Here is an 18,517-nt window from a genome sequence, read left to right on the forward strand (position 1 = left end):
AAGTTGTGACCAGCACGACGACAGCAGACTTGTTTCCGTACTGTATACAAAATGGCGGCCTGTGTTACATTACGTAGCAGTCAGCTTACTAGTCAATCTTGTTATAATTGAGCTTAATTAGCTTTGTATGTTCGTGGACAGACAACACTTGTAAGAGATCATACCTGCGTGAAAATCACAAGGTAATTGAGGGTAGGATTAATTATTTTGTTTGTACAACAGCGTAGATGGGACCGCTACAATTTGCAAGCTGACTAGGCCTGTCGCGGTATAATGTAAACAACCTGTCAATCCAATGTGTCAAATCTGACCGGTGATTCCAATTAAATGTGGTAAATAAGCTTTCATAAGTTACAAATTCCTATCATCTCATGCTTTAGAATTCATCTAGATTTCTACCGCTCAGTTGAATATTGAAAAAAATTTTTTTTTTTTGTTTTTTTTTTGAAAATGAACCTCAAAAACGTACCTGCGCACTATACGCGAGTGCGCACTATACCCGAATATTTACGGTAATTCTTCAAGAATTTAATTATTACTTCATCATTTTGCTGTAGTCTTGAAGCCAAGATAATGGTGATTGATCTGACAACAGAAGTTATTTACAAAATCATGAGTCAAATATTTTCATAATAAGAATTTGCAATACATTCTTTTTAACATGGTGAACTATCCTGAAACAACTCACTCAAGTTGGAATTATCGAAAGCAATTTATTTTTACCTTTACTTTTTGAATATTGTGGAAGCCATTTAGATTGTTATATGCCAAGAGAAATTTGGGACAGGAATAAACCAGTTTCTACCACAGTACCCTGTGTTATTCAACTCTCAGACCATCAGTTAATCATTACAGCTGTTGATTAACAATCTGTTTATACCACACGTGGTATAAACTCTGTACGCATTTCGATTGGCTAACACGGTGAACTTTGACCCAAGCTGCAATTGTTATTGACGTCATCAATAATCTAATGACGTCACATCACCGGGTCCCGGACGTCACCGGTACACTTTATTTGCATACGCGAAATTATTCTTGGCCACGTTTCCCTTTGATTCAAGCCGATATTATTGTGGTAGAAACAGGTCACACGACTCGAAATTGTTGGATAGCGAGTGTTTTTTGCAACTTTTAAAAAATAACTTACGAGTGTGAAATAAATTCCATATCCAACAACCACTCGTTGTGTAACCTCTATTTCCATAATAGACAAGGTCCATATTAGAAAGGGAAATTGTCAGTACCAACTATCAAAAGTTGGTATTGATAGGTATCCGGATTAGACAGAGGCTGGTTTTAGCCAGATTATACTGTATATTACATTCATAGGCATATATATAACATGGAAAACACCAATGTTAATATTCTAATATCACAGTTCAAAACTTGATAGATATGAAATATTAATTCTTCATGGAATGGGTCGCTTACATAATGGAATCAACACAACAAGAAAAGCTGCTATGGGATTCACACCTAACTCCTCTATACACAGTGAGGAGAACCATGGACCTACAGTTTATTGATGAAATGCATGTAATGTTGAGTATGATATAATTATATTGTAAGCTTTGTAGTGTTTCCTCACTTGCCTATCACACTTAACATTTCTGTAGGTAATCACACTTAACATTTCTGTAGGTAATCACACTTAACATTTCTGTAGGTAATCACACTTAACATTTCTGTAGGTAATCACACTTAACATTTCTGTAGATAATCACACTTAACATTTCTGTAGGTAATCACACTTAACATTTCTGTAGATAATCACACTTAACATTTCTGTAGATAATCACACTTAACATTTCTGTAGGTAATCACACTTAACATTTCTGTAGGTAATCGCTTTACATTTCTGTAGGTAATCACACTTAACATTTCTGTAGGTAATCACACTTAACATTTCTGTAGATAATCACACTTAAAGAGGCTTGCCGCAGAGAGATCAGAAAAATTGGCTAATAGAAAAAGATTTTTTACACATGACATATTGTTGGAATTGTTGAGTTTTTCATTTTATTTTCCTTATAAAACGCTGAAAAGTGATATTAAAACCTCATTTTTAAATATTATTTATTTAATCGCAACCCGCAATAAGTCTAATTTGATTGACACATCAAAGAAACAAGCACGTGCACAGTGCCGCACAGTGATAACTTCAAAGGCAGCGGCGATTTACAAAGAAGATTTGCCGTTATATTCCATACATTTCCCTCTCAGGTTGAGTTTTAAAACGTCTTTTAAATACATATTCTGTAATTGTTTTCAAGAAATAAAGTCATCTGTAGGTAATCACTTAACATTTATGTAGGTAATCACACTTAACATTTCTGTAGGTAATCACACTTAACATTTCTGTAGGTAATCACACTTAACATTTCTGTAGGTAATCACACTTAACATTTCTGTAGGTAATCACACTTAACATTTCTGTAGGTAATCACACTTAACATTTCTGTAGGTAATCACACTTAACATTTCTGTAGATAATCACACTTAACATTTCTGTAGGTAATCACACTTAACATTTCTGTAGATAATCACACTTAACATTTCTGTAGGTAATCACACTTAACATTTCTGTAGATAATCACACTTAACATTTCTGTAGATAATCACACTTAACATTTCTGTAGGTAATCACACTTAACATTTCTGTAGATAATCACACTTAACATTTCTGTAGGTAATCACACTTAACATTTCTGTAGATAATCACACTTAACATTTCTGTAGATAATCACACTTAACATTTCTGTAGATTATCACACGTAACATTTCTGTAGGTAATCACACTTAACATTTCTGTAGGTAATCACACGTAACATTTCTGTAGGTAATCACACTTAACATTTCTGTAGGTAATCACACTTAACATTTCTGTAGGTAATCACACTTAACATTTCTGTAGGTAATCACACTTAACATTGCTTTAGTTTCTAATCTTGTCAGTTTTGAGAAGATTTTATTTATATATAGCTCTAAAAAAAAATTAAAGTTTAGCACACAATGTACCAGGTTTGAAGAAATTTGGTCAAATATTACAATTTCAATGGGTGAAAATGGTTTTGACAAATCACATAAACCTCTGTGACTTCATATGCCATCCCCCATTATGCTTCAATACCACAAGTTTGTTGCCCTCAACAGCCGAACATACCAACTTCAAACAAAATAGGTCAAATATTACAGCTAGATTTTATAGACCAAATGGTTTCAACAAACCTGAAACCTTGGTTTTTGCAACCATGACAACCATCTCCAAAAACATTAAATGCATTGACATCCATTGTCAAGATCTTGTGAAAGATAGAGTAGGCATTCCATATACTTCTAAAGTGTACCAGCCAACTTCCACTTTCTGATGAATACTTTGTTGATGGGGAATAAAAATAAATAAATAAAAAATAAAATCATCATGAAAACTGATAAAATAAGACACTAGAATGAAAGCTACTAAAGAGCGAAACATGGTATCTATTTCATCAAGCACATTATTTCTGTTCCCATAACATTAATGCTACTACAGGTAAAACAAAATACTGGTCCCAAATGAAAATATATTCAACATATATATTAGCCCTAAGTGGCATCGTTATACAAGTTCTTGGTTAAAGTTTCATTTCCACACAGAAACACAAACCAAAACATTGGTTCCAGTTAACAATATTTTATATAACATGATAAAGTTTTCATCGTGTACAGTACAAACATTTGGTTGCTAGGAAACCACAAAAATAATTACACTGAATATGGTTAATACAATAATTTATTGTTTTGTCTGAGGTATATAAAGTTTGTCATAACACGAAACCATTAAAACTGCTTCAAACCACAAAATAAATATCCATGAAGATTCAATTTTAGATAGTACTGCCTGAGCCTGCTATTTATAGAGATTGTACTTACACTAATTTTAGGGTGTACGTTTGTTTTTGTTTGTTTGGTTTGTTTTATTGTTTAACGTCCTATTAACAGCCAGGGTCATTTAAGGACATGCCATGTTTTGGAGGTGGAGGAAAGCTGGAGTACCCGGAGAAAAACCACTGGCCACGGTCAGTACCTGGCAACTGCCCCACGTAGGTTTCGAACTCGCAACCCTGTGGTGGAGGGCTAGTGATAAAGTGTCGGTACACCATAACCACTCGGCCACCACGGCCCCGTGTAGGGTGTACACACAATTGTCACTGTAACACATAATATCTTATATATTTAATATCTGTAGTAAGTACAATTATGCTATATATTACAGACTTCAAATGATCCCGTAATTCATGTGACAGTTTGATATAGATCACACACCTGGTATTTCAAAACTGTTGTACAAAAACAGTAAAGTAAGTGTGATTTATAAATATACCACGCTCAATAGTTTATGCTATTTGCATTTTTGTATATTAAACATTATGTTATCAATTTGAAAGTTGACACAGAGTCCAAAGTCACATCATTATTGAAGAGAATATGACACTGTCAGGAAATAATGAACTTATTGTCATGAAAATCCTTTTTTACATCACAGGCAGATAACAAAGTTTAAGTCAATGAAATAATCATTTATGAAGGTCTGTATAAAGTAGTGATTTAAGATTTTATTCATTTAAAATGATGGACATGGTGGAATTGATAAATCCGTGAAAGTATGAACATATGATAATATTAAACCAGTTTTAGATGTTGAGACACAAATACATATAAAAATATTGATTTCCTTGACACCAGTCAATGTAAAGGAGTAATGAAAATAGACTTGGAATAAATATTAAAGGGAATGTTCAAGGACGGAATAATAAATATTAATATCACAACTAGAAACTTTATAAAAATAATACCAAAAAATGTAAAAAAAAAATTATAGTGTTAGTTTTAAGACAACCACAATTATACATACACTGTGTCAAAATTTTCAAAATAATTGTTTTCTTAAGAAAAAGTATTTGAGCATCTAAAGTGTTGATCACTGCATTTAAGATATTTTCTAAAGTGAAAATTATAATATCTTATATATATGTAAAATAAATAATTCTTAACAAAATAACTTTGACATAGGTAACGTGAGTGGTCTACCTATAAATAGTGTAATAAACCCAATGCATATATCCAGATCACTGACAGTTTCATTTTCATAGTCAAGAATCTGAGGACAGGATTTTTTTTTAGCATGTTATCAAAAAGATATGTAAACATCAATACTGAAAATCAATAGTTTTATTCTCCCCCACAACCCCCTCCACAGCCACCACCGCAGCCACCACCTCCATCTCCACCACCTCCGTCACCGCCTCCGCAACCACCACCACCTCCGTCACCACCTCCGCAACCACCACCACCTCCGTCACCACCTCCGCAACCACCACCACCTCCGTCCCCGCCTCCGCATCCACCGCCTCCTCCACATCCACCACCACCACCTCCACAACCACCACCTCCTCCCCCACAACCACCTCCGTAGCCACCCCCACAACCACCACCACCACATCCGCCCCCACCGTAGCCCCCACAGCCATGGGAGCCAAAACTACCCCAGCTCCCAGAGCCCCATCCATGATATCCATAGCCATAACCTCCCCATCCCCATCCATATCCCCAGCCATAGGGACGAGCCATTCCATAGCCTAGCGCTCCACCCAGTAGTAAACCTGCAATGAGAAATAGTGAAAAATAATACTATCATGTGTAGAATTAAAGGAAAATATATAAAATTTTGATACTTTTCAGACTGCAAAAGAATAGGACAAATAATATCCCTTTTGAGCACCCAAATAGGAATCAAATTTGAATCTCCAGCATGACAATCTATGGTCCTTGTAAATAAGGCAAAGAAGCTTACTACCTAAGCTGACTGACAAATGCCATATCTAACAGTCAAAACAAGCCACTATGAACCATCCTTTGACACAACTCCCTTTTTTTCCCTGACATTTTCTAAATCCACAGCACTGACTCTAATCCATAGGGTTACACAGAGTACAAAGTTAAAGAGCAGGGAAAAACATTTCATTCCAGCACCCAGTAGGCAACGCAGCAGGCATCAAACCCAGACTTCTGGCACGATAGCCCATAAAACTAACCTCTGAGCCAAGGAATCTTTCCATATATGGTAGTATGTACAACCTACACAGGTCCTTAGTTTTCTTCGGATTTTCTGAATCTTTCCCAGACTGAGACTCAATGTTTTATAAGTGTAACTTTTGAAGAGGGATGCCATGATCTATATCAGACTTACCTGTCGCGAATCCATCACCACTACTATGGTTGGTTTGAGTATGAGTTGTGTTGTTTACCACCACAGTTGTAGGTTGTCCTGTAAAAACAAAAAAAAATACATTTTAAGTATATTAATATATACACAAACTTTGATCCACAAACCTAAGAAAGTAAGCTAGAAAAATGTCCCAATGTGCCGGGGTGTCTAGTGTATGATCTAACTATCAGCAACCAGTATATTTAAAGTTTGGTTGAAACTGGACTTTTTGAGTTACGGAACAAAATGCAGAACATTTGAGTGACATTTTGATGCCCCTGTTAGAAAGTTAACACCGGAATCTTGTCAATCTTTTTACCATTGTATTGATACGAATGATAAATGGTCTCAAAAATTAACATTTCATAGTTTTACTGAATCATTATTTCAGGACAAATCTCACTTCAAAATAGATTTACATAAATAGTAAATAATTGCTGAAAATTTTACAAGTATATCAGGTGATGCCATAGCTTATTTGAGTATAAGCCCATGCTCGGGGATAAGCCACCCCCATTTTTCACATTTTCTCAGCATAGGCCCATATTTGATAATAAGCCCATCCCCCACCTTTGAATGTCTAATCCTCAATGGAAAAAAATAATAACAAAATAGAATGAAATCATTGTTGGAAAAACCTTATTTTCTGTAAAAAAAAACCCCAATCTTTTCTATGAGGAAAACACTATCGTTTTACCTAGTCTCTACTATAAGAAAAACATGTTTTCCCCGATAAAAATAATCTTTTAAGAGTAATCATTGATAATCGACTAATTTTATTCTGGATAAATAACAGCCATTTTAAACTTAAATATACAAATATTATATAATTATATGTATCTCTTTTCTGATGTTTTATTGAACATTTATTTAGGTGCAAATATTACATCTCGACACAGTAATATCATTGAATCAGATTAAACATTTATGAGAGGAATGAAAACAAGTTCTAATTGTAATGGGAAACCATTACAGAAGTCCCCCAAACAACCCTGCTTTCGTTCGCCATCCCTCAAAACCCCTATAAACCAATTTTCATTGAAATCAAACAATATTTAAATTTCCACCAATCAGAGGTCAGGAAATGGTGGTCATTTTGTTTAAATGTGAAAAAGAGTGACCGATGCCCCATGATGTACCTACATACCAAATTTCATCAAAATCAATATATAAAAATCGACCAATCAGAGGCCTTCATGTCGCTACCATGGCAACCACACTTTCCGAAATGTTACCATGTTGTTTGGCATATTTCATAACCCCTGTGATCCAATTTTTACCTTAATTAGACGATACCTAAACTTTGACCAATCAGAGGCCTCCATTTCGTTACTGTGGCAACCAAACTTTCCAAAAATGTTACCATGTTATTTGGCATTCCTAAGAACCCCTATGAACCAAGGATCATACAAAGTACATTTACCTATGTATATCATATATGTAGGTAGATACTGGTAAATCCTAGACTGACAAAATCCTCAAAATATAGATAAAAAAGATAAATACCAACCTGCATAATGCTGCTGCTGCTGCTGTTGTGCACCATCTGAAGAAAAAAGCAAGTTCTAGTGTTAAACAGTTGTTACAGAAATCAACATAAAATCACCATGAGACTGTGGACTACACATGTCAACTTCATGGCCAATTTAACAAACTCTATATTGATAAAGTGTCACGTTTTGTCATCCATGACCAAGATGAGTATGGTCTCATGTAACGAAACCTTGAGCCATAAATCACAATATTGAATAAACAAACTTAGAAGTATCCCAACACAATAAACAAACTTAGAAATATCCCAACACAATAAACAAACTTAGAAATATCCCAACACAATAAACAAATTTAGAAATATCCTAACACAATAAACAAACTTAGAAATATCCCAACACAATAAACAAACTTAGAAATATCCCAACACAATAAACAAATTTAGAAATATCCCAACACAATAAACAATCTTAGAAATATCCCAACACAATAAACAAACTTAGAAATATCCCAACACAATAAACAAACTTAGAAATATCCCACCAAAATAAACAAACTTAGAAATATCCCAACACAATAAACAAACTTAGAAATATCCCAACACAATAAACAAACTTAGAAATATCCCAACACAATAAACAATCTTAGAAATATCCTAACACAATAAACAAATTTAGAAATATCCCAACACAATAAACAAACTTAGAAATATCCCAACACAATAAACAAACTTAGAAATATCCCAACACAATAAACAAACTTAGAAATATCCCACCAAAATAAACAAACTTAGAAATATCCCAACACAATAAACAAACTTAGAAATATCCCAACACAATAAACAAACTTAGAAATATCCCAACACAATAAACAAACTTAGAAATATCCCAACACAATAAACAAACTTAGAAATATCCCAACACAATAAACAAACATTAGAAATATCCCAACACAATAAACAAACATTAGAAATATCCCAACACAATAAACAAACTTTGAAATATCCCAACACAATAAACAAACTTATAAATATCCCAACACAATAAACAAACATTAGAAATATCCCAACACAATAAACAAACTTAGAAATATCCCACCAAAATAAACAAACTTAGAAATATCCCAACACAATAAACAAATTTAGAAATATCCTAACACAATAAACAAACTTAGAAATATCCCACCATAATAAACAAATTTAGAAATATCCCAACACAATAAACAAATTTAGAAATATCCCAACACAATAAAAAAAACTTAGAAATATCCCAACACAATAAACAAACATTAGAAATATCCCAACACAATAAACAAATTTAGAAATATCCCAACACAATAAACAAACTTAGAAATATCCCACCAAAATAAACAAACTTAGAAATATCCCAACACAATAAACAAACTTAGAAATATCCCAACACAATAAACAAACTTAGAAATATCCCACCAAAATAAACAAACTTAGAAATATCCCAACACAATAAACAAATTTAGAAATATCCCAACACAATAAACAAACTTAGAAATATCCCAACACAATAAACAAACTTAGAAATATCCCAACACAATAAACAAACTTAGAAATATCCCAACACAATAAACAAATTTAGAAATATCCCAACACAATAAACAAACTTAGAAATATCCCAACACAATAAACAAACTTAGAAATATCCCACCAAAATAAACAAACTTAGAAATATCCAAACACAATAAACAAATTTAGAAATATCCCAACACAATAAACAAACTTAGAAATATCCCAACACAATAAACAAACATTAGAAATATCCCAGGCCAACACAAACAATGAAATAGTCTGAACAAGCATTCCAGAGTCAATAGATGTGACCTTGACCTTGGATGGGTGCAGTTTCACCAAACAACACTCAGGAAGACAAGAGGTAAAATTTGAATTTGCTTTAATTTGTTAGTATTGCTGTTATTTGACCTTTTCATTGGCCCTATAAAATAACTCAAAGCATCAACAATACAATACAATTTGACCTTTTCACCTTCAGTGTACAAATATACCCCTATGTCACATGAGGAACAATATCTGGCAGAAATATATCATACATATTCCAGTATTTTAAACTTTACAGTCTTGGCAAGCTTTTCATTTGATGACACCTTGGTACAACTTTGACTATGTGAAGGGATACTATGACCTTGATAACAGAGACCCCCTGTGTGATGGGACAATATGACCTTGATAATACAGACCCCTGTGTGATGGGACAATTTGACCTTGATAATACAGACTCCTGTGTGATGGGACAATATGACCTTGATAATACAGACTCCTGTGTGATGGGACAATATGACCTTGATAATACAGACCCCTGTGTGATGGGACAATATGACCTTGATAATACAGACCTCAGTGTGATGGGACATTATGACAAAATTTACCACCTGAAGTTTCTGGCCATATTATATTGTTATCTGTGATACAAAACACTTAAAACCACATGACTATATTTTTCTATTGATGAACTATGATGTTATGTATGTTTGTATTATTGACATGTTAGACCATTTCAGTCCCTACTGGTAGGTGATACTTACCTACAATCAACTTACTGTTTTCAAATTGTATAACCACTGATTAAAGAACTTATGACCTTGAGGGTTCAGACAGACCTAGCTCTATGAGATGCATGGCACAATATTTTCTTTAATAGAGTGATTTTCAGCACTTAAGATATTGGTTAGGATATTCACTTTGTTAGGGTGATAAAGATAACTAGCCACTTTTAAAGCACACACATTACTTACAAGGCTGGTAGCCATACTGGGGTGCTCCATCTGAAACAATGTCTTATTGCAATACACATGGGTGTGGTATGAATGGTCTTTAAATGATATTAATCGGTTCAAAACTTTGGGTCATAACAAAATTTGTATTGGTTTGACCTTGACCTTATACTGAGATATTGACCTTGAGAGTACAGACAAAGCTGTGTTGCAGGGTACAGGTCTTGTTAACCAACCAGGACTTTGCACAAATTTCCATCCCAAGGTCGGAAGGACCATACCAATATACATCATGATACATGTGTATGGACTATGGGATGGGCGTTTAATCAAATGATTTTCAGCAATTCAAAAAATATGGTTATCATAAACTATATCAACTTCGCTAGCCAAGGGTGTCCAATATGATAAGAGAGTATCATATTGAACAACCTTGGCTAGTGAAGTTGAAACTATATTGGGAAGGATAAAGATACTGTAAAAACATTAATTTCCGTGGTGTGTTTATTTTCATTGATTTCATGGGTACTCATGAAATCGTTTTAAGAAGTTCATGAATACATATGTCTATAAGATAATAAAGTGTCAATTTATTTTCATGAAATGGTTTTAATGATTTTAGTACATATATATGGATAATGGTATTTCACCTAGGAAAGGCATTAAAAATAGTGATTTATACATCCCCATCAAAAGAGAAAACTGTTAAATATGTGAAGGTGAAGGTTGCTCCAACTACCATGTATCAGTAATAATGACAAGACATATCAATATTGTTGTGACCGGGAATCGAACCCGGGACCTCCCGCCTGGTAGGCGAGCATTCTAACCATTGAGCCAAAAGTCTGGACGTTAGACTCGAGGGCCTAACGCTGCCTAATTTTACCACAATATATTTATAATATTTGAATATGTAATGAGACTGGTTAAATGAACATTCAAAAATGTTGACTTTTAACGGATTACTTGGGTACTATTAATCCAAAATTTCAAACACCCACCAAATGTATTATTTTTCGAAAACCATGAAAATATGAGCCCCACGAAAATAGTTGATTTTACAGAATCATTACTAATACACTGTATAGAAATGCAGACTTACAAGGTTGTTGGCCGTACTGGTTAGGAGCTCCATCTAGAAAACATCATCAAGTTTAGCATGAATGAATGTTTATTTGTGAATTACTTCTAGCTTGAATATTTTAAAACTGATTATTCTTCAAAAGAATCCTAAAATAAACCTTTGCATTATAGAATACTAACAGTATATGAATGTTCTAACACAATAATTCATTCGAGGTGACACTGCAATCCCTGCACAACCTATCTGTAAAAGTTAATGATATGTAAATGGACATATGAACAACTACTGAAAGACAAGGTCTCTGAAATCAAAGTAGAATTTTTTTTTTTTTTACCTTTCTGATTCTTTTGAATAATGGATAAGCTAGAAGCTACATCAAGCATACAATCATTGTCAGTGAAAATGATAAAATAATTCCATGCTTCATATTTTGGTAATCTTAAGATTGTGGAAAAAAAACAACACAATTTCCCTAGTTTTGATGACAATTTCCCCAGGGTATTTACTGGCAGCTTGACCTATGCAGGGTCCTATTTCTAAAATACCCTGATATAGAATGAAGCTGTATTCTGACATACAGACACACCTTCCGACATACAGACACACCTTCTGACATACAGACACATGTACACCTTCCGACATACGTACACACCTTCCGACATACAGACACACCTTCCGACATACAGACACACCTTCCGACATACAGACACATGTACACCTTCCGACATACGTACACACCTTCCGACATACAGACACACCTTCCGACATACAGACACACCTTCCGACATACAGACATACCAAGTTAATTGGTATCACAAATGTCATGGAATAAAAAAATAAAATAAAAATAATACATTCAAATGTGCCTGTATTAAATCAAAGTAAAAAAAGATTTATCGGCAATGTAAACTTTGATCTGATACAGTTTGTAAAATAATGAAGATTTGATGATGGACTTACTGGGAGGATAAACTGCTGGATTAAATCCATATGGCACTGTTTGCTGGGCGTTCTGCTGTTGTTGCGCTTGTGCATAAGGAGGAGGATGAGTTGGCTGGGGCGGAGGAGGTAGCTGTCAATAAATGAAGTAAAGTTTACTTAAACTGTCATCCTGAGGATAACTTATACCCCATGCAAATAAGTGTCAAATTCAAAAATTTAAATACTCCTGCACACATATGAATCATTCATATGCAAATTTTTAATGAAATCCACCTGTTCCAAACAATATCTAAATTTAAACCTATCTGAGGCCAATATTTATTTGGTATCCCTAATTCACCAGTAAATACCAAATTTAGTTGAAATAGGGCACTATCTAACCAATAGGAGGCCACTATTTGTTTCCGCATGGTTACCATAGCCTATACAGTGATATTTGTCATCCCCTACACCTGTACACCAAATCTGATCAGAATCGACCAATAATTAAATTTCAACCAATCAATTGACCAATAATTAAATTTCAACCAATCAAAGTCACCTTGTGCCTCAGCTTGGTTATCATGGCAACAAAACCCATACAGTGATATTCAGTATCCCCTAATATCTCTGTATAACAAATTTGGTTTAAAACTGTCAATATCTAAATGACCAATCAGAAGTCAGGATTGCATTGCCATGATCATAGTTTCAGAAGCACCGAGTAGCATATGTCAAATTTAAGGTTTTGTCTAGTTACATCATTTGAGCAAGGCTTAATTAAATTGGTGAAATTACTGAAGAGTTACGGCCCTTTATCGAAAAACCTGTTTATAGTGACCAGTTCCCATGGCAACCAAAATTTCGAAGAAAAAGAAGTCCTATGCACATTTACATATGGTCCTTCATGTTTGTTTGAAGTTTCATTGAAATTGGTTCCCAAGTTTAGGAGGAGTTCTCCAGACAACATTCGCCTTTCATTACAAGGGGTATAATAAGCAACTGAACAATGATTAAGCAACCATTAAATTAAAGTGTCAAATAAATTACATATGAACGGAACAAAATGTTTTTGTCATTGGGAAAGACTTGGGAGGAAAACCAGACCAAATTTCATTTAATTCTGGATTTATAGCAAATAATCTTACCACTTTTTGAAATGCATCTACCCAAGCTCTGAAAAATAAAACAACAACCGAGATTAATTTTAATCTATCAATAATATGTATACATGTATTTTAATTATTGCTAAAAAATGTAAATATACATTCATTTATACTAAACATCAAGCACAGGACATGAGGAATATGTCCCTTTGAAGAAAACAGCAGTTTTTTTTATCTTTTAATTAACACACTTCACTACAGACAAACCAGAATACTAAAATTTAACTGTTATCTGAACTGAAACTGGCCATTTACAGAGGGTGATCTCGGTCGATCAGAGTAAAAGTTTGTGTGAAGGACGTCCTAGCTAGTACATTTGTACCATCAATATTCTGTTGAAATATTTCAGATATTATAACACGTTCACATATTGCCTATACTTACTTTGCATCCGAGTCCCCTGAAAACAAGACCCATATGACAAGCAAATTCTTGTTTTTTCTTTTTCCTTTCACAGGTTTGTCACTTGGCAAAGCCATGAGTGAATCAAGGGTTTGCCCTTGTGGAAGATCAGGTCTGTCCGGAATCCGCATACACATACTACCAAATCCAACATGGCTAGCAACAGACTGAAACAAGCAAGTTTACATATTACAAGTCAACATCAAACAGGAGTTCTTTGGAGCAGAACAATATATGCCCATCCCAAAATCTATTCAGTTTTTATTTCTAAGTAATCCTGCAATGCATACATATGGCATTACAATAATTATACATGCATGAATATAGTTGAAAAAACAAAATCAACATGACAACTCTGTTTCGCTAATGTTTTTAGTTCTAACGGCCATCTTAAGGCAATATATTTATAACGTCTTGGTTACCACATAAAGATGATATACATAGCATATAATAGAAGGGAAGATCACAGCATTATTGCTTCAGGTATTGATATAACAGTAGGTGCTAGGGGAGATAACAACATTATTACTTAAGGTATATACATGTATAACAGTAGGGGAGATAATAACATTATAACTTAAGGTATATATAACAGTAGGGGAGATAATTAAGTTATTGTTTAAGGTATATATAACAGTAGGGGAGATAATAACATTATTGTTTAAGGTATATATAACAGTAGGGAGATAATAATGTTATTGTTTAAGGTTTATACAACAGTAGGGGAGATAATAACGTTATTGTTTAAGGTTTATACAACAGTAGGGGAGATAATAATGTTATTGTTTAAGGTATATACATATGTATAACAGTAGGGGAGATAATAACGTTATTGTTTAAGGTATATATAACAGTAGGGGAGATAATAACGTTATTGTTTAAGGTGTATACAGCAGTAGGGGAGATAATAATGTTATTACTTAAGGTTTATATAACAGTAGAGGAGATAATAATGTTATTGGTTATATATAACAGTAGGGGAGATAATAACGTTATTGTTTAAGGTATATATAACAGTAGAGGAGATAATAATGTTATTACTTAAGGTGTATACAGCAGTAGGGAAGATAATAACGTTATTGTTTAAGGTATATATAACAGTAGGGGAGATAATAATGTTATTGTTTAAGGTTTATACAACAGTAGGGGAGATAATAACGTTATTGTTTAAGGTATATATAACAGTAGGGGAGATAATAATGTTATTGTTTAAGGTTTATACAACAGTAGGGGAGATAATAACGTTATTGTTTAAGGTATATATAACAGTAGGGGAGATAATAACGTTATTGTTTAAGGTATATATAACAGTAGAGGAGATAATAATGTTATTACTTAAGGTGTATACAGCAGTAGGGGAGATAATAATGTTATTACTTAAGGTTTATACAACAGTAGGGAAGATAATAACGTTATTGTTTAAGGTGTATATAATAGAAGGGGAGATAATAATAAGTCTAGTGTCAGGGCCAGAGGAAAATCTGGCTATATATTGTTTTTGTACTTTTTATAACATCCATACACAGCTCTGATAAATGTTTGTTGGCCTTCCAACATTTGAAGTCTCACAACTAAGTTCATTTTGTAAGGCAAAGAAACTTTATAATTAAGAAGATTAAACAATTCTTTTTACATTTACCTTGAGTCGCGTCTGTCCTAAAGGATTGCCATCAAAGCGCTCATTGAACCACTGAATGACAGAGTCCTGATACAGGACAAGATACTTCCGTTCCCAGTCACCACCAAAACAGCTGGCTGTAAGGAGTAATAACATCACATAAAATTAGGTAAAATGGGAATACTACTACTACGACAGATTCTGGTACAGTTATTGCCTCAGAATTTAAGGAATTGCTTTTTGCTTAAATTCAGCAATGCTTCCTACATGTTGATGAAACCAGGGCCTGATCAAGAACCACACCATGGATGGGATTATAAGTATCTGCTCAGGAAACATAAGGATAACACCAGTAAATATGTTGTACAAATGTTATATATTAATATATGTCAATCATCAGTAATGTAATTACAATTTAATACTTACAAGAAAAAATTTCAACGAAACCTTCTTTCACTTTCGGAGTATGATCTGGAATCAAATAGAAAAACATATATAAGATAGCCATTAAAATCACAGCATTAATCTGCTTAAAGTCCCAGTCTATTTACAGTATCACAATAATGAAGGACTGGAATAAAAAGTGTCTTCTTAATTAATATGAAACTGTATTAGACACATGTACAATGTCACACTGTCTGGCTCAATGAATCAAGAGTTTTGACAAAATCTGGAGGGTAAGCAACCAATGAATACCTTCTAAGTACCATCATGCGATATTTTCTGTTCTTTATAGGGCCATCTCACATTGAGTGCCAGTCAATTCAAGTCTTGGCCAAACCAAACATGAGGGCATTTGTTTGTTTGCTCGGTTTATCACCCTGTGAACAGCCAGGGTCATTTGAGGCGAGGTCTCCTCATAGTCGACACGGATAATGATCTTCGAACCACATATCTCAGATCTTCACCTTTGGTCGACTATCTAACCAAATGAGCTCTTCTTCTTCCGTTTAGGGAATAGATCGACTCTTGGGAAAGAGTGTATAACATCCCTCCTGGCAAATGTGCAGAAAAAGTATAGGGTCCATGCCTATTATGGTGACGACATATTACTGTGACGTGAAATTACAAAGAATATTGCGAGCATTCATTTTCATGGTGTCTATTTCAGTGATTGATGTTCTGCGTCATGGACGTTATTAAGCATTATTCACATAAAAACAATAGCTTCTTGTCACATATTAATCAATACTGACTTCTCAATATCCCACAACATTATTTTACGTCACGGTAATATGTTTGTCACGATAATAGGCATGGACACTGTATATAATAGGACAGTTCTTTAAAATGCTTTTTGTCGACCATTTAAAAATGACATGCTTAAATATGTTTATGATTTTAATGATAACAAGGGCAAAGTGGCAGCTAAAAATCAAATAAAATAAATCAAATAAAATAAATGGCCCCTCGTTGTAGAATTGACGACAGATCAATGGGCCCAAACAAGTTAAATCATTGAGTCACCTGATCAGCTGAATGATGAACGTACGCGTGTAAAGAAAATTAATGTCAAGACTGTAGAACTTATCAAACTTACTGACGACACCAACGGATGCCTTCCCTGACGCACAACCCATTTTCTTTCCTGATTAGGCCTATATATGTCAAATTATAATATATCGGCATTAGCGTATAGGATATAAATACAATTCCTTAACAGTAAAACACATATTTCCTCAGACCTAAAAATTACGAAACACCAGAGAACATGGTGGTGTTCCCAAGTTACATGTAAACAATGTTTGTCTCTGACATTTTCCTCTTAACATATGAAAACTCCAGAAACACGGAAGTTAACTTCTAAAAGCTAGTTTATTCAACACCGTTTTATGTATTCTGTTCTATTCATTGTGTGTATACGTGTCTAATTATTTGAAGTCAGGAAAGAAAAAGAAAACATAATTATGTTGTATTTCACAGAAATAATTGATTGAGAAAAAATATGCATTTATTTTTGTTCGAAACTAAAGTTGGATAAGGCAATGAAGAACTTCCGGTGCATTAAACCGCGCGTTTTCGAAAAGTCCTAAACGTAAAAGAAGACGATAGTTTTTAATATCGGTACCTTCCTGGGTTTGTATAAGCTCTTAATTCATAGCAACGATGACAAAACCAACACCCAAATGTTTAGAATAAGCATGGGAGTTAATTGAATTAAGTTAATGTATAAATCCGTGGTACTGTCAGATCGCCCGTCAGATGTGACTGTTTTCAGCTGTTTTTAGCCTAGACTACTGTGCAGTACTAGGCCCCCCTGATCTAATGAAGTAGAGTACTAATAAACTAACACGCAAAAAAAAAAAAATCTGAAACTACCGAAAATGTAGGTCTGGTGGTGAATTTCGCAGTGTTTTCATTAGTTGTTACCCAATTATTAGCCAAGTGTCCCGACAAAATAAAGTTTCACTTTATTATTAAATTAGGATTTTTTAGTTATCACGGATTTATACAGTAAGGCAGAGACTTATACATGTACCTGATATACAAGTCTCTGAGTAAGGTTAATGTGTCTGTAGATTAACTGTACTGTATATAAATCGCATACTTTAGTTTGGTGTCGGGGATTATTACATGGTATAATCAGATATCTATATATATAGTTATATAAGTCTCTGGTATAATTTACAAGTTAAATATGCAGGCCATACATTGCTATGTGTTTAAAATATCACATTAAGATTCCGAGACAAATATATGTCTGTACACATCTTCCAATATATTGTGATCAGGGTTGGAGATACCAAGGAAAGTAGAGACAATTAACTCTCTTAATTTTTGTGAGTCAACTTTGCATTTTACGATTAAGTGCAAACTATATATTA

General features: G+C 33.9%; 2 protein-coding genes and 1 long non-coding RNA gene across 5 annotated transcripts in view; 2 read left to right on the forward strand and 1 right to left on the reverse strand.

Moving 5' to 3' along the window:
• Nucleotides 1-1,102: 1,102 nt before the first annotated feature.
• LOC117323543 lies at nt 1,103-4,001 on the forward strand. 3 transcript variants are annotated; one of them, XR_004531762.1, is made up of 3 exons: nt 1,104-1,892; nt 2,295-2,867; nt 2,918-4,001. It is a non-coding gene; the product is annotated as an uncharacterized LOC117323543 (long non-coding RNA). The 3 variants fall into 3 exon arrangements; XR_004531761.1 differs by lacking the exon at nt 2,918-4,001 and having other exon boundaries at nt 1,103-1,892; nt 2,295-2,797; XR_004531763.1 differs by lacking the exon at nt 2,918-4,001 and having other exon boundaries at nt 1,103-1,892; nt 2,318-2,797.
• A 1,213-nt stretch (nt 4,002-5,214) lies between these two features.
• Nucleotides 5,215-17,469, reverse strand: LOC117322649 (ATP-dependent RNA helicase glh-2-like). The gene is made up of 11 exons (XM_033877584.1): nt 17,233-17,469; nt 16,119-16,163; nt 15,714-15,829; nt 14,057-14,241; nt 13,655-13,682; nt 12,546-12,657; nt 11,604-11,636; nt 10,523-10,552; nt 7,761-7,796; nt 6,233-6,310; nt 5,215-5,645 (listed from the first exon to the last, which is right to left on the reverse strand). The coding sequence occupies exons 1-11, from the start codon at nt 17,270-17,272 to the stop codon at nt 5,215-5,217; spliced, it is 1,134 nt and encodes a 377-aa protein (XP_033733475.1). The 5' UTR covers nt 17,273-17,469.
• Nucleotides 17,470-17,688: 219 nt separating this feature from the next.
• Nucleotides 17,689-18,517, forward strand: part of LOC117323544 (kinetochore-associated protein 1-like) — a 54,167-nt gene continuing 53,338 nt past the window's right edge. Inside the window, exon 1 of the mRNA XM_033878821.1 lies at nt 17,689-17,768. The gene's annotated coding sequence lies outside the window, so the exon portion shown is untranslated. The remainder of the gene's footprint in view (nt 17,769-18,517) is intronic.

Source organism: Pecten maximus, chromosome 3 (assembly GCF_902652985.1).
Source record: "Pecten maximus chromosome 3, xPecMax1.1, whole genome shotgun sequence".
In the NCBI taxonomy this organism is placed as follows: domain Eukaryota; kingdom Metazoa; phylum Mollusca; class Bivalvia; order Pectinida; family Pectinidae; genus Pecten; species Pecten maximus.

What these genes read in the sequence shown, in the direction of transcription:
- LOC117322649 (XM_033877584.1), bottom strand. Translation starts at nt 17,272, where the DNA reads ATGGGTTGTGCGTCAGGGAAGGCATCCGTTGGTGTCGTCA. An exon ending in GGCATCCGTTGGTGTCGTCA is followed by an intron (nt 16,164 to 17,232) that starts GTAAGTTTGATA and finishes ATTTGATTCCAG; the next exon opens with ATCATACTCCGAAAGTGAAA. An exon ending in TCAGGGGACTCGGATGCAAA is followed by an intron (nt 13,683 to 14,056) that starts GTAAGTATAGGC and finishes TTTATTTTTCAG; the next exon opens with AGCTTGGGTAGATGCATTTC.